Source organism: Poecilia reticulata, linkage group LG5 (genome assembly GCF_000633615.1).
Source record: "Poecilia reticulata strain Guanapo linkage group LG5, Guppy_female_1.0+MT, whole genome shotgun sequence".
NCBI classification, from domain to species: domain Eukaryota; kingdom Metazoa; phylum Chordata; class Actinopteri; order Cyprinodontiformes; family Poeciliidae; genus Poecilia; species Poecilia reticulata.
This window is the reverse complement of record NC_024335.1, coordinates 27,518,039-27,533,102: the sequence shown is the minus strand read 5'-3', so window position 1 is coordinate 27,533,102 and position 15,064 is coordinate 27,518,039. Positions and strand designations below refer to the sequence as shown.

General features: G+C 39.7%; 1 protein-coding gene across 2 annotated transcripts in view; it reads left to right on the top strand.

The window, feature by feature from the left end:
• The window catches only part of LOC103465412 (carbohydrate sulfotransferase 11-like), a 16,847-nt gene extending 1,783 nt beyond the window's left edge, over positions 1–15,064 (top strand). The window contains exons 1-3 of one of the 2 annotated variants that reach the window (XM_008410213.2): positions 9,497–9,612; positions 9,818–9,891; positions 13,463–15,064. In XM_008410213.2, the coding sequence (XP_008408435.1) occupies positions 9,606–9,612; positions 9,818–9,891; positions 13,463–14,308 (927 nt within the window). In that variant the 5' untranslated portion in view covers positions 9,497–9,605 and the 3' untranslated portion in view covers positions 14,309–15,064. Of the gene's footprint in view, positions 1–9,496; positions 9,613–9,817; positions 9,892–13,462 lie in introns of those variants that run through there. The other variant, XM_008410212.2, reaches the window with a different exon arrangement.

The window sequence follows — 15,064 nt, the reverse complement described above, 5'->3', positions numbered from 1 at the left end:
TATACAGTGAAATGAACAAATAGTGAAATAGTGCAGTGGAATCTTGTTATTGCAACACAGCATTTCCCTGTGTACATTATTGATTATCACCGTGGTTACTCTCTGGTCCTTCTCGTCATCCACACAGAGTGTGGAATATCAGATGTATATCTGGTCCCTGCTGTGATGTCACAGAGCGGAGTAGTTATGTGTTGTATTAATTATAGAGATTTCTTTTTTGTACCGTAAGTGTTTCCTGAATATGTTTTATCTTAGTGGATTTTAACCAATCAGAAGAGCTGCTTCATAGTGTGGGACGTCCTGGTCAGGATTGTTTTTGTCTCCAACATTCAACATGAGTCATTTCATGATACAGTCGATGCCATATACACAGTGGTGGAGAAAGTATTCAAAAATGTACTCAAGTAAAAGTAAAACTACCAAATTAACATTTTACTTAAGTAAAAGTAAAAAAGTCCTGGCTTTTAAAAATACTTAAGTATTAAAAGTACCTTAACAGAATGAGATTGGAGAAAACAGCAGTCAGCTGGTGGGTCAATAATTGAAAATATTTTTTATATATTATATCTTCTGTTGACTATTATCCCAATTGATGTATAAATAATCACTTTTTGAATTCCGCACCTACAAATTGACCAAATTATGAAAAACAACACTATTATCATAGCTAGTAAAACCTGAACTAAACATAAACAGTGACAATAGCAAACCCACTGTAAAAACTAATTTAAATAAACTGAATTAGACAAACAAAAAATCACAATGAAATAAAACTAAACTATAATGAAAAACCCCAAACTATTCTAAACCTGATTGGAACATGAAGTTATGCCGTTATTATTAGTTATCTAATAATAATAATAATAATAATAATAATAATAATAATAATAATAATAATAATAATAATAATGCAGTGACACGTTGTCAAAGATCAATAAACTTCCAATTCTAATGAACATTTAAAACTGAAACTGGAAGACATTTTTTAATATCCAAAGAAATAAACAGACAACATAAACAACAAATAAAATAAATGATGAAGTTTCTGTAAACAAAATTGTCTTTCAGACAAAAACACCTGACTGAAGCCTGGAGAGGAAAGGAAAAAAAAACACACACTAATGGAAATTATTGAGCTTGCTTTATTGTGGCAGGCGTAAATATCAGCCAGATTTTACTTATTGAGACCGATACCAATATGTGAAAGTTGTGCTAATATTGGCCGATATTCCGGTTGGAATCTTTGTGTATTTAAAAAACAAAAAAAAGCGATTAATTGCATTCAGTTTTTTAACACGTTAAAATCCATGTAAATAATGAATCGAGATGAACAAGTCAGTGAAGGGTTGAATAAGTTCAGTGGAGTTGTGTGCTGACTGTCCCTCCTGCTGCTCTCCTGCCTCGTGTCTTGGATCCGTTGTCGATCGACTGCATGAATGAAGTCGTGTGCAGAACGGTGGAAGACTCACTCTGGTATTTCTGCTTTCGTGCACTTCAAATGCACTTGGAAAGCAGCATGTTTCTGACAGATTAATACAGCCGGCTGGCTTTCAGTTTGAAATAAGCATGAACAATTTATCCATATTTGGAACAGCTGAACAGTTCTTTTCTGCTCCATGTGGGCTAAAGGTCAGGCTGTTTGTCTAAACTCTGTGTGGAGCAGCAAGCCGCTGCGCTCTGTAAACAGAGGAATGCTCAGGTTGCACTTATTATAGGATGGTAGTTTTTTATGTACTTTGGCACTCTGAACCCACAACACTGAGCTACGGATTCAGTGTGGCTTTACAGTGCATGTACTGTAGATGTGAGCATTGGTCCATTTTAGTCCAAGAGAAAAGGGGAAATGTTCCAAGAAACATCCTGCTAATTCGAGTCACACATTTTTATTTATGTCAAAGGGAAAGGAAATGTTGTCATAACTCATATCATGTGTTATGACAACATGTGGAGGCTGATGCTGTAGGCAGGAAGTGTCTCCAGTAGCAGTCAGTTTTACAGTGAATCTGAAGAGGCCTCTGACTGAAGACAGGTGCTGTATTAGTCTCACAAGCCTGTTGCAATGAGCAGGTCATCTTTAATTGAGAGATACATTAAAATGATCTCAATAATTTCCATTCAGATGATTCATATTTTTAGAAGGAGGATTTTTTTTCAGACTTCATAATCCTTTTTATCTGTTTATTTCAGTTGCATTTGGTTTCTATTTCTGTTTTATGTATTGTATTTGGTTTGTGTTTTACTTAGAATATTTAGAATATATTCCAGTTCCAGTGTTGAGTTTTTACAAAATGAGTTTATCAAACTTGTATTGTTATGCCATTTTAAATGTTACTTAAAAATGCCTCAAAGTAACCATTCTTAACTGATAAATCAATAACAGTATGTTACAGTAAATATGTGATCAATATAAATAGATAATAAGTCCAATACACGGTTCAGTAATTTCACTGAACTCTGATCTGGAGCTGCACAGCATTCTGGGGGATGTAGGCTGAGGAAACCTGTCACAGCTGGCTAAACAAGGTTGATGGCATCAACTAGCTCACTCTTCGGTTACCTAGCAACAACCTGCCTTGTAGCTTGCGCAGCAGCAGGTTTCTCCTCCACGTCTCATAACTGCTTAAAGATGAACAAAAACATTGTGGAGAAAAACCTGGATAAACAGGAAATGACACGTCACCAGTTGGACAGTAATTCAGATATTCAAATAAAAAGCTAATCATTGTCATGATACATTTTTAGCCATATGGTCCAGTGATATTACTAGTGATTAAAAGCCTAAACATGCAATTCCAAAACCCAAAAGATGTGAAGTAAAAGTCTCCAAACAAACAGAAGAAATGAGCAGCAGAGACCTTCTGCTCCAGCAGGCCGCCTCCATTTTGGCTCATTTCTAGACAGATATTCTGTTAAGGCTTTACTGGCCTTAACAGGTGATCTGATGGAAACCATCAGCCAGACAGCCTCGCTGACAGCAGCTCTTCTGTATAGATGCTGTTACTGCATCCATAAGGTCAGTCTCAGTGAGCAGTTTTACTGTTATTTTCATTTGGGCACATAAACGTTTCTGTGTGAACCAGGCTTTAGTTGTCCTGACTGGCTAGTGGCAGAATCCTCAACTGTAATTATGCTCAGAATGCAAAGATCCGTTTTGCTTTCTCTCACACAGTGTGGCGTCTCCACTGCTCTTTACATAAATAATCCGTAACCAGTCCAGGCAGTGTTGAATGCTGTTTTAATGTTAGAGAGAAATCTGAAGCAGTTTATGTTTTATTGGCAGCTCAATGCTTTAGAGGGCTTCCTGTGGCTGCATGCACCTGTCTTGAATTATGTTATATTTCCCTCCATTGCCAGAGTTTTCCTCTTACATGATCCTGGAAGTAGGACTGATGTTTATGTCAGCGGTAACATTACAGATCCAGATGTGGAGTGACGCCTCTCGTGCAGTTTGTTCTAGAGGTTTAATTAGCAGCAGATGGAGGCTGTAGGGTGGAGGGTAGAGACAGCAGCCTGGAGGGTAGAGACAGCAACCTGGAGGCTGGAGGGTGGAGGCTGGAAGCTGGAGGCTGGAGGATGGAGGCTGGAGGGTGAAGGCTGGAGGGTAGAGACAGCAGCCTGGAGGGTGGAGGGTGGAGGCTGGAAGCTGGAGGCTGGAGGGTAGAGACAGCAGCCTGAAGGGTGGAGGCTGGAAGCTGGAGGCTGGAGGATGGAGGCTGGAGGGTGAAGGCTGGAGGATGGAGGGTGGAGGCTGGAGGCGGCCGTCACCATGGCTCCTGCTCAGCTCATTCCTTCCCTGCCCAGCCTCCACACCACAAATTATCTGTGCAGCACTTCGTCTCACTGCATGCTGAGCCTTAAAGCAGCATGTTCCCCGGCTCCCTGGGAGACATTTCCTCTCTTGGATCTGGGATGAAAGCTTAGATGTGAAGTTAAAAAACAAACTAACAATCCTCTGGAAAGAAGCAGGGATTTGATCTGGATAGCATGTTGGTACGACAGTGTTTTAGGGCCGTCGTAGATTGAACAGGAAGAGGAAACTTACACCAGAAAACTCAAAAGTTTTGTAGAAATTTGCAAGAAAAAAAACTTTTTAAAGTCAAAAATGTTCTATTTTTGGAAATCTTCTGGATTTCAAATGTCAAAAATTCACATTTGAAGCTCAGACATGTTCATGTTTTTAATTAATTAATCTAAAACTATCTCAGTTTATACTGGTAAAATTTCGACTTTTCAAACTCAGAAGGTTCCAAGTATTTTCTAGAAAATTTATGAGATTGAGAAAATCTCAAAACTTCTGAGATTTTCTTGCAAATTCTTGTTGTTTTTAAATCAGAAGCTTCCTTGTTTTTTGTTTTTGTTTTTTTGTGTGTGTGTTTTTGTGGGGTGGGGGATTAGAATTTAGTTTTAGATGAATATCAAAATTTCCGGGGAGTTTTCTAGCAAAATTTTGTCTTTTCAAACTCAGAAATTTCCAAGTGTTTTCTAGAACGGCGGAAAATGTAAAGTTTTTACATAATGTGGAAAAAAATTTTGCAAAACATGTTCAAGGATTTCATTATGTTTTGCGTTGATTATTTCGTAATGCTATTTTAATGATGTTTTATTACTTTATGAAGATTTTACTGCAACATTACATAACACAGCATCACATATGTACTGCAGGCCGGGTGTAGAGGAGTCCTGCTCTCCCTCCTCAGCCTGTCTGATGACGGCTCTCAGGTTGTTATGCAAGCAGTCCTCTGGATCCTCTGAATCTGATCAGGACCATCTGTTTTGGAAGCAGCTGTTATTCTCAAATGATTTGCAGGTCTGCCCTGTCGCAGATGAAACTACTCATGACGTTCTTCAGAACCCATCAAAACGAGCTGCACAGATTACATTTCCTTCAGCTAAACGCTCCCCACACAGCCCACCTGGACCTGTCAGAGGTCACACTTTGTTTCTGAGCACAGCGTTCCACTCAGAACTACACCTGACAGACTCTTGTTTACGTGATGATGCGATGGTTTGGTCGACTGTCTGATCAGGAGAGAAGTAAAGAGGAATAATAAAGTTGGTTTCTCAGCAGTTTTTGTGACCCTGCCGTCCCCAAGAGATGGAGTTATGCAACTGAGGAAAACAAGAAAAATCCTCCCACGCTTTGTTTTCTTCCAAACAAGTCATTTTTCTCTGCTCACGTTGGGGCTCAACGTTTTTCTTATCTGCTATGTGTTTGTCACCACGATCACCAACGTCCAGGTGTCATAGATGTCTGCGAAAAGATAACAAAAGCAGACGCAAAATTTACATCACGCACGCTGTTGCAGATACAAATTTGCCTGTTTGTAAAACAAACAAAAAAAAAACCTACTTGCGAGGTTCTAGAGAAGCCTGAATTTGAGGTGTGTGGACACACTAATTAAATCATGTTTAATTAGTTCCACGTTTAGACGAGACCGCGTACACCTCAACAGCTACAGTGGTGTAGTTCTTATGCCAGGCCACTGTGTGGCGCTGTGATTTTAGCACGTCAATGTATGCGTTTTTGACCCATAGCTATTATTTTCCCTTTTTAATGTAATTATATTTTAAATATCTTTGAGAATAAAATTGGACCAAAGTCTTTGTTTGTCTGCACAGACTTGATGAATGAAGCTGATTCTGCTTCCTAGACTTCACTCCTTCTGACACGGCCTCGATGTTTTATTCTGAAAAGTTTCCTTCAGAAATGTTACAACTCTAAACTGGTGGGTTTTAGTCAAGATTTAAAGGAACTCAGTGTTTCAACTGTTTTACAGTTTTCTGGAAGTTTGTTCCAGATTTATGGTGCATAAAATCAGAATGCTGCTTCTCCTTGTTTGGTTCTGGTTCTGGGGATGCAGAGCAGAACCAGAACCAGAAGACTTGTTACCTCTTACAATTCACACTGTGGCTCAAAGTAGCATTTCTTAATTTAAAAGCGTATTTTACGTTATTTTGACTTCTTCTCATTTTTCCACTGGAGCTTTTGGCCCAGAAAAAGCTGCCACCATCTTTAGCATCAGCTACTGCTGATGCTAACTAGCACTTAGCTAGCTTACTGCTTACAGATATAGTATAGCTGTATCCGAATTCAGGGTCTGCTAAAGTGTGTCAAGCTTTAGCATAACCAAAAGTCTTTATTAGCCAGCTCTGTCATCAAAAAATTCAAAAAAATACTTCCCTTTTCACTTCAAAATAAGAGCCTCCAACATTAATGCAACATGGTGTTGATGTCATTTCTTATCTGTGTCCTAATGTTGGTTTCATTAATTCACCATTTGTTATGTGTTCATAGTACTTAGAGTTAGTGAAAAAGACCTGACTGGTGATTTTTACTGTTGAGTTTTTGTCCAGGACTGGTCTGGCTCTATACGTTTATCATTTCTATGCTTTTTGACAGGATCAGAAAGATTTACACTCATTTTCACATAAAAGGATGAGGCTTTTACTTTTACAGCATTTCTCATAGCAAAGTGACTCATTGGCATTAGAAGCTGAATGGGGGTTAGGGGATTGGGGGCTGTTTCCCCACTGGGATTCAAACAGAGCTCTGTTCATAGCCAAGACAGGACGAACATACATGGGCCTTCCTGCGTTTTGCATTTCCTGCGCTGTGGTTGTGTGACTAGCGGAGCTGCAGGGTTTTCACAGCAGACCAGGTGAAACCGGAATGTTTCAAATGGAAAAGTTCCAAAGCGGGATCGATCAGCGTCTTTAGCCCCGCTTTAGTTCTCTCCCTCTCTCTCTTTTAGATGGATTTTTCTTCTCTTTTTTTTTTAAACGTTTCCACAATTTCATATTGCAGTGATTTACTCTGGTAGAATAATTAGATAGCTTAATGTCCTGATATTTTCACCAGAGAACCACTCAAATTTCCCATGATGCTGCATTAGCAGGGAGATGATGTCACACAATGCATGCTTTCAATGTGTGCCATCTCAGCTTGTTGCTGAGCTCGCTGTCTGCCAGGTGTTAGTCATTTCCTAAACCCTAGCAGACATTACCTTTGCTCACTGGCCTTTAAACGGAGGAGGAGAAAAACGTGACTTTGGATGTTTTTATGCGTGAAATGTGATTCTGAGTCAGCAGATAAATCAAAGAGTTAAAGAAAAATGTTGAGTTGGACCTTCTGTTGGCAGAAGGATCATCTGATTTGTCTTTGTTGCTCTTCTCTGCTGACGTGAATCTTCTTGATAAAAAACAAAAAATCTAAAGCTTAGCTTGGTGGAAAATAAGCGTTATCCTTGTATTTAAGTTATAAGCCAATGTTTCTGCCACAGCGATGGCCTGGGAGTGATATTGAGTCACTTTACAGTATTTCCACACTTCTTCCTCTGAAACTGCAGCTGTCTAGACTGGACGATCTGTTCCAGAAGCACAATCGGTACATCAGCTAATTTATGCTAGTGCTAACAGAAATGCTTCCAGGAAGGATATCTTTATTTCTTTTTTTTTCTTTTTCTATATCATTGTATGGTAAAAATAGTGCATGATTTAAAAAGAATAACAAGAAATAAAAACAGAAACGGTTTAACAGCTAGTAAATATATAAGTATATAAGTAAGTACATATAGTAGCTGGTGAAGAATAATCAAATATGAGGAAAGATTATTTATAAAAACATCAACACCTTCAGCCTCACTGCACAGAATAAAAGCTCCATGGATTTTTAACACAGGATTACACTTTACTAAATGTTGTGACTTTTCTCAGAATGGGCTTTAAGAAAATGTAAAGTTTAAAGCACTGAATGTTTTTGTTGTTGTTGCATCCAGATGTGGTCAGTGTAGAATCCTCTCCATATTCTAATCTAAAATGTTTTCATTAGCTTTTATGATGAGCATTATAGAAATAAAGACTTTATATGATCTGAGTTTCATTTAGCGAACTGAGTTACTGAGATACGTCAACTTTTTAATAAAATTTTGACTTATTGAGTAGGACTGCATGTAGATCATGTAAGAGACATACATATATACATGTGGACTACATCAATTTTAGTTTTTTAGATTTACATTTTAAAATTGAAAATGCCATGTCTGCCCTTCATACTCTGTCATTCCCCGTACAGTCAGACATTACAATTTTACAGTGTTCTCCTCCAGTGTGTGTGCCGTGTGTGTGGCGCCCCGGGCTCTCCAGAGCACATCCAGTGAGCAATATGTGAAACGACTGCAGCTACTCCATGAACTACCAGCTCTGCTGCTTCAGCTTTTTCTAAAATGATATTAATTTATAATAATCCACTCACAGTGGAGCAGTCAGGTCTGTTTCCAGATGTTAATATAACATGTAGAGGAAAATGGTTTTACGCTGCTGTTTATGGACTACATGTGTTTATATCTCCTATTACTGAATAGATATTAATGAGAGATAAAATATTGAATATTAGGTCAGTGTTAAGGAGCCACATTATAAATGAACTCAGTTTGTTAGATAAAAAAAGCTTGAATAAAGGTTCATTTTTATTCAAGTAAGTGGATACATTTATAATATTTAGTATAATATGTTAAAGGGTTGATTCAAGTGAAATGGATAGTTGAAATAATAATAATAAAAAAAAACTTTTAAAAAGTGAATTTATGTTTGGTTGTTTTTGATCCAAAATAGAGAAGTCCTTTAAACTTTCTGGCTTTTTATGTTGTTAGCATGTTAGCTGTAGCTTACAGTTCTGGTAAAAAATAGAATAACACAACAGCAAATGATAGACCCCTGGCCCATATCACCAATCCATGCTTCATATTTCCCTTTTTAATTCATCAATCATATTTCTGAAATGTAATGTGAAACGTGGTTAACCACTAAGTGCAGTGTGACAGTATTTTTGGAAGATGGGAATGATTAAAAAAAGGATCTTAAAGTTAAGGGTGCACTGATTGAATTTTTCTGGCCAAACTTTGAAAGGTCTGACCTGCTGATCCTGAATTTATTTATTTATTCATTGTCTGAAAAGTCATTAAATATGGCAACAAAGTCACTAAGTTGGCAACACTGGGCTGACGGTTGTTAACTACACACTAAGATGTGACCTAAGATGGGCTTTACATGGAAGGATCTGTCAACTGCAGCTCACCCAAAATGAAGTAACTCTTAGCCGATTTGTTTGTTTCTGTTGCTTGAAATGAGAGGATTTTGTAGAACAGATTTCTCTCGTTGCCCTTCATGAGTTTTGCTGTTATTCCCTGGACCTCCTGGCTTTGAAAGTCTTACAAACTCATTCTTAATGCAGGTATTTTTAAGTTTTCGGGGATGTTCTGTGGTTACTGCTGTTTGTGCAGTTAGATGTTACAGATTGTTGCACTAATCCAACAAAGCAAATATTTCTTTCCCAAAGTGTGAAGTGACTGTTCATCAGTGTAACGTCTGTCCTCTGATACCACAGATTCACCACATTTGCTTCAAGTGTGGATGTGTGAAATGGTGTGTGCGCACGTGTGTGTGTGTGTGTGTGTGTGTGTGTGTGTGTGTGTGTGTGTGTGTGTGCGTGTGTGTGTGTGTGTGTGTATGTGTGTGTGTGTGTGTGTGTGTGTGTCTGTGTCTGAGCCTGTGAGGTAAAACGATGCCGACCTGAAGGCTCAGACTGATCCTCATCGCCCTGAGTCTCCATGTTAGGTTAGCTTTACACTCAGCCGGCTGCTTTATTCATTCTTAAACTTCAGACTTTTTATCCTCGTTGTTTGTTGACATGTTGTGATGTTATAGCGTTATTGTCTGTGATTCCTATTCCTTTAAATTTGCCAACACCTCGTAATGTCTAGTGTGTATGAGTGTGTGTTTTGTGACATGAACATTGTCACTGATGTGTTTTGTTCTTCAGAACATTTGTCGGAGCGGAGCAGTGGGCAGAAAACCCGGAGGAGCCCCCTGCAGAGCCTGTATGAGGGGGAACAGGTGAGTGGTGTGGGAACACGTTCCCTTCTTTCAGAAACCTGAACGCTGCTTTGATTTTCTTTGTTTCTTTATTTTGGGGCGGCGTTAAAAACCACTTTGAATTTTGTGAATTGCACTGCTTCAGAAGTTTTGTGCCTTTAGGCAGTGGTGCAAAAAGTGGGAATGCAGCGTATGCAACGCATAGGGGCGCAGCACCAGAGGGGGCGCCAAAACCCAGTCTGCAGGGGGCGGCGTGCCAGTGATGTTTTCCCGTACACTTCAGCGCGCCTTACGCTCCTTCACCTCGCGCACATAACGAGGTAAATGTAGCGAGTTTTACACTTCATGTGTCGTCGCCTCGGAGTGGGGGAGGGGGGGGTAGAGAGTGAGCGTCGGCCCTTCAACCTGACATTCCTTCCGGGGATTTATGTTTGGCATCCAACTAAATAACGTGTAGTTGCGCCACTGCCTTTAGGTGCGACTTTGCAGATCAACGCCATTTTGTTATATTTGTTTTAGAAAGAAGAGCCACTTCCTTTTCTTGCAGTTATTGTTAAAACATTTTACAACTACATAAGTCACAGAATATAATAAGTTATTCTCTTAATGTATATTTTTAATTTATTGATCTAGTTGACAACACTTCTGTTTATTATTGTTCAGAATGAGCTCAGAAATAGTTTTTTGAGCACATAAACCTCATTGAATTTTCCATTTTTAACAACAGAAAGCATCACCAGACGATGAGACCTTTAGATGTTCTATCTTATCACCTGCATTTTATCCTTTGCTGCCTTCGTCGTTGGTTGTGTTTCCTGTGTTGGTTGTTCACTGAGATGTCAAACCTATCCACTTTTTTTTCTTTTTCAGATTTGAAATGCTTTGTGTAAAATCACAGCAGCTGTTCCCAGTTACGTCTTTCTGTGTGAAGAAGGAAGGTTTAATTTTCATAAAACAAACAAGCTCCAGCAGGTTCCCCTTTAATTTAACTGCTTGTAATATTTTCTTCATTTTTCTTCCTCCTCACGTCTTAACTTGCTAATCTCTCAGGATGGTAATTAGGAGGTAAACTGTTGGCCAGACACACTTCTGTGTCTGTTTGGCCCAACTCAACCTTAAGCAGCTTTTAAAACTTATAGGTTTGGGCAAAATAAGCTATAAATATTGTAGAGTAAATACTTAAAGTGGGGAAACTTGGAGTCTAACAAACCACCAATTTTTCATGTTTCCCTTCTAAAGAACGGAGAGATCTTTGTCACATAGAATCTGAGCTCGTAGTGACAAACATTTTAAGAAATTTCTTAGAACTTCTTGAATTCTACAATTTTTCCTTGAATTTTAAATTAGTAAGATAAAAGTTAAAGAGATGGGTAGATCGATCGATATATTGATAACATGTCGGTATTGGTATAGTGAAATTTCATCTTATTTAAATATTGTAGTTCCTCAATTTTACCCAAAAACAGATTTTTGTTTTGCTCTCAAATTAAATTTTCTTGCACTTTAAGAAAAATATGCACATAAATTTGCTTCAAGTTTTTTTTTTTAAAATTATTTCTGTTCATCTTGTATTTTGTAGACATCTATAAACTTTGTCCAAATTCTGTCTTAGATTTTACTAAAATATTCCTAAGGAAAAAAAAACACATAAATACTTAGAGGTCAGCAATATAACGATATAAAAACCTACATAATAAAAGGTATTGATACTGATATCGGTATTGATGATATTGGCCTAAATTTACTTGGTATTGGATCGACAGCAAAATATTTAGTATTGCACTCTTATCTAGTGCAGGGAATTCAACCAAAACACAACCAAAATAAAATATAACCAAAACAAACATGCGTGTCCAGTGCTAGCAGAAGGAATGACTAGAGGTTTTTTACCAAAGACAAAAGAGAAATCCTACAACTGCTAAAATCTGACGCCACTCCATTTTTGTTTACATAAAGAAGGAAGATTCCAAAAATGTAGCAATAAAGTCAGAATAAGAGGAATATGATTCAGACATTTTATGGCTAGCAATGATGTCGTGCCTCTTTTCACCATGTGATTGTTTACAGCACATGCAGATTTCCTGTAGGCTTCATAGTGTAGCTGGCCCATTGATATTTAAAATGTCTTCCAGTTTCTGTTTATTAAAATTTTAAATGTATTGACCTTTGAGAGGCTGTTCTTGCATTATGATGTCATTACCACTATATTACTTGAAAATGGTCTGAAACAAGATCATCGTTTACCGCAATAACTTTTGGGACAATTTATCATCCAGCAACATTTGTTAACAGGCCTTGTTGCATGTGGTTCACCTGAAAACCAAACCCTTTGTGTTAACCCTCAGCAGCAGTACCAAACTCTGCTGCTGTCTCCCAAGGACATGTTTGACTTGGACGGTTCAAGTTGCTATTAATGTCCCCTCATTGTCCACACGGACAGACTTAAAGGCGAGGTCTAGGTTTACGTGAGAGTACGGGCCAGGTTCTGCCGCTCAGAGCGTAGCCCCTCAGTGTTTCCTGGATGTTCCGGTGTCTGTCGGCAGACACACAGAGCCAGTCATCGGGTCGGACACAGAGTCAGACTCTGAGCTCTGGGGCTGTGGCCGCTGCAGTGCCAAGCCAGCCCGAGTAAATAAAAAGAGTAAATAAGACATTTGTGCCAGTAGGAGAACAGGATGAACTAGATGACCCCTGGTTTTACCAGGTAGCTGCACGTTCCAGCGGCGGTGAGACCACCCTCTGTGGAGTCAGAGCTTCACTCACCATGGAGAAGTGAAGTCCTCATGACATGCAGAGTAACTGTATGTCCTGCATCTGATTTAATGAGGAGTTTGTCCTCCAGTACAGTGCACTGCAAAAGAGGTTTTTACCTAATAACAATAATCTTCAACATACAGTGCATCCAGAAACTATTCACAGCACTTTACATTTTGTTATGTTACAGCCTTTTCCCAAATAGTTTTAATTAATCATTTTCCTCAGAACTGCCCACCTGAGGGTCCAGGTTTCTAGGGACAAGTGTTGTGACTTAGCTCTGGCTCTGAACTCTGTGATGCAGGCATCAGATTGTCTTGAGCCATGTTTCTAGTATCTGTCCCCATCAAATAAACTGTAAAAAATACAAATAAAAAGTGGAGCTAAGCTGGTGACATCATATTCAAAAAGACTTGAGGCTGGAATTGCTGCTGTATTTATCAAAGGCTGTGAATATTAATATAAATCTGATTTCTTGATTTTAAATTAGCAAAACTCTCAAAAACCTTTTCCACGTTGGCATAATGGGAGATATGTGTGTAAAATGTTGAGGAAAGAAATTCATTTAGTAGAATCTGGAATAAGGTTTTCCAGATGCGCTGTGTATTGTGAGTCAACACCAAGTCGTGCACATGTGTGAAGTCATAGGAAAATGTTACATGGTCCTATTAGCATTTTCAAAAAACAAAACATCTGATATGTGTGATATGCATTTATCAGAAGTCAAATGCCATGAATGTATTTACAAGCTGTGCTACTTTTCTGTCCAAAAACATTCTGAAACCATCCAAACCTGAACCAGATTAACTATCTGCTCCTGGTTTTCTTTCCCCAACAGGGGGAATCTGCTGTGTCGGCCGTCCATCAGGGTCGCCGGGAGCTGCTGGAGGAGGCCTGCCGCTCCTACACCCGCAAACGCAGAGTCCTCGTCCCCGAAGACCTGAAGCACATTATTGTGGACGACCAGCACGGCCTGCTGTACTGCTACGTGCCCAAAGTAGCCTGCACCAACTGGAAGAGGGTGCTCATGGTTCTGACAGGAGTCTCGGGTGACCACAAAGACCCACTAGCCATCCCCGCCAATGAGGCCCACGTCCCGGGAAACCTCCGGACCCTGTCTGAGTACTCCACCCCCCAGATCAACCAGCGCCTGCGCTCCTACCTGAAGTTCATTTTTGTGCGTGAGCCATTCGAGCGGCTGGTCTCTGCGTACCGCAACAAATTCACGCGGAGCTACAATACAGCTTTCCACAAACGATACGGCACAAAGATCGTCCGCCGGCACAGGCCAGACCCTCGGCCGGAAGCCCTGGAGAAAGGGGACGACGTCTCCTTTGAGGAGTTTGTGTATTACCTCGTGGACCCCGCAACCCAGCGGGAAGAGCCCTTCAACGAACACTGGGAGCGGGTGCACTCGCTGTGCCACCCCTGCCTCATCCACTACGACGTGGTGGGGAAGTACGAGACGCTGGAGCAGGACTCCCGCTACGTGCTGCAGCTGGCCGGGGCGGACCAGCAGGTCCGCTTCCCCGCCTCGTCCAAAAGCACCAGGACTACCGGCGATATGGCAGCCGACTTCTTCCAGAACATCAGCCCCTTCTACCAGAAAAAGCTCTACAATCTGTATCGCATGGACTTCCTGCTCTTCAACTACTCGGTTCCAGCCTACCTCAAGTTCAGATGAGGCCGGGACGTCTTTCAGACACAAACTTATGGACCTGCTTCTCTTTCTGCTTTTAATGAAAAAAACATGAAGTTTTCATATCTGAGCAGGTGAGAAAAACAAAAGCTGGTGAGGACATTCCATGAGGAGATAGGAGTTTCTGCCTCACGAGGCAAATGAGATTTTATGGAAGACGTGGAGTTAACTGTTAGTCACTGGCTCTGAATGTGTGAAATGCTGTTCAAGTTTAGGCTTTCTGCTGTTTCAAAGGTGAATTTGCACAACAGGTGATCTCTCTAGAGCAGTGGTGTCCACTTTTTGACATGTGGGCCAAAATTATAAATCGGAAAGTATCCATTTGCCACACAGACAAAATTTTTAAAATAAAATTCTAAATGGAATGTGTCGATGACAGAAGCAAACTGGTCTGAAAATGGATCTCTAATTTCTGTAATACTGGAATTATACTCACTTTTGCCACCCATTTGTTTGCAAAAGTTTGCTGTGTTTGGACAGCGCTGCTCTAGAATGAATCGTATCCAGATCGTGTGTGGACAGTGAATGTCTCCAGACATGTGCCTTGGATCGTGGGCCTTCATTTTGTACCTTGGCAACAAAGACAGCTTTTCTAACTGTGACTGTTGTTGTGGTTTTTTTACTGTAGGAAAAAAAAATTGTGTAACTATTATTTTAATTTATTATTTCTAGCTCTAAAAAAAGCCAAACCAAACTAGATATATGTTCTTCCATGTCTTTCAAATAAATGCATTTTCACCA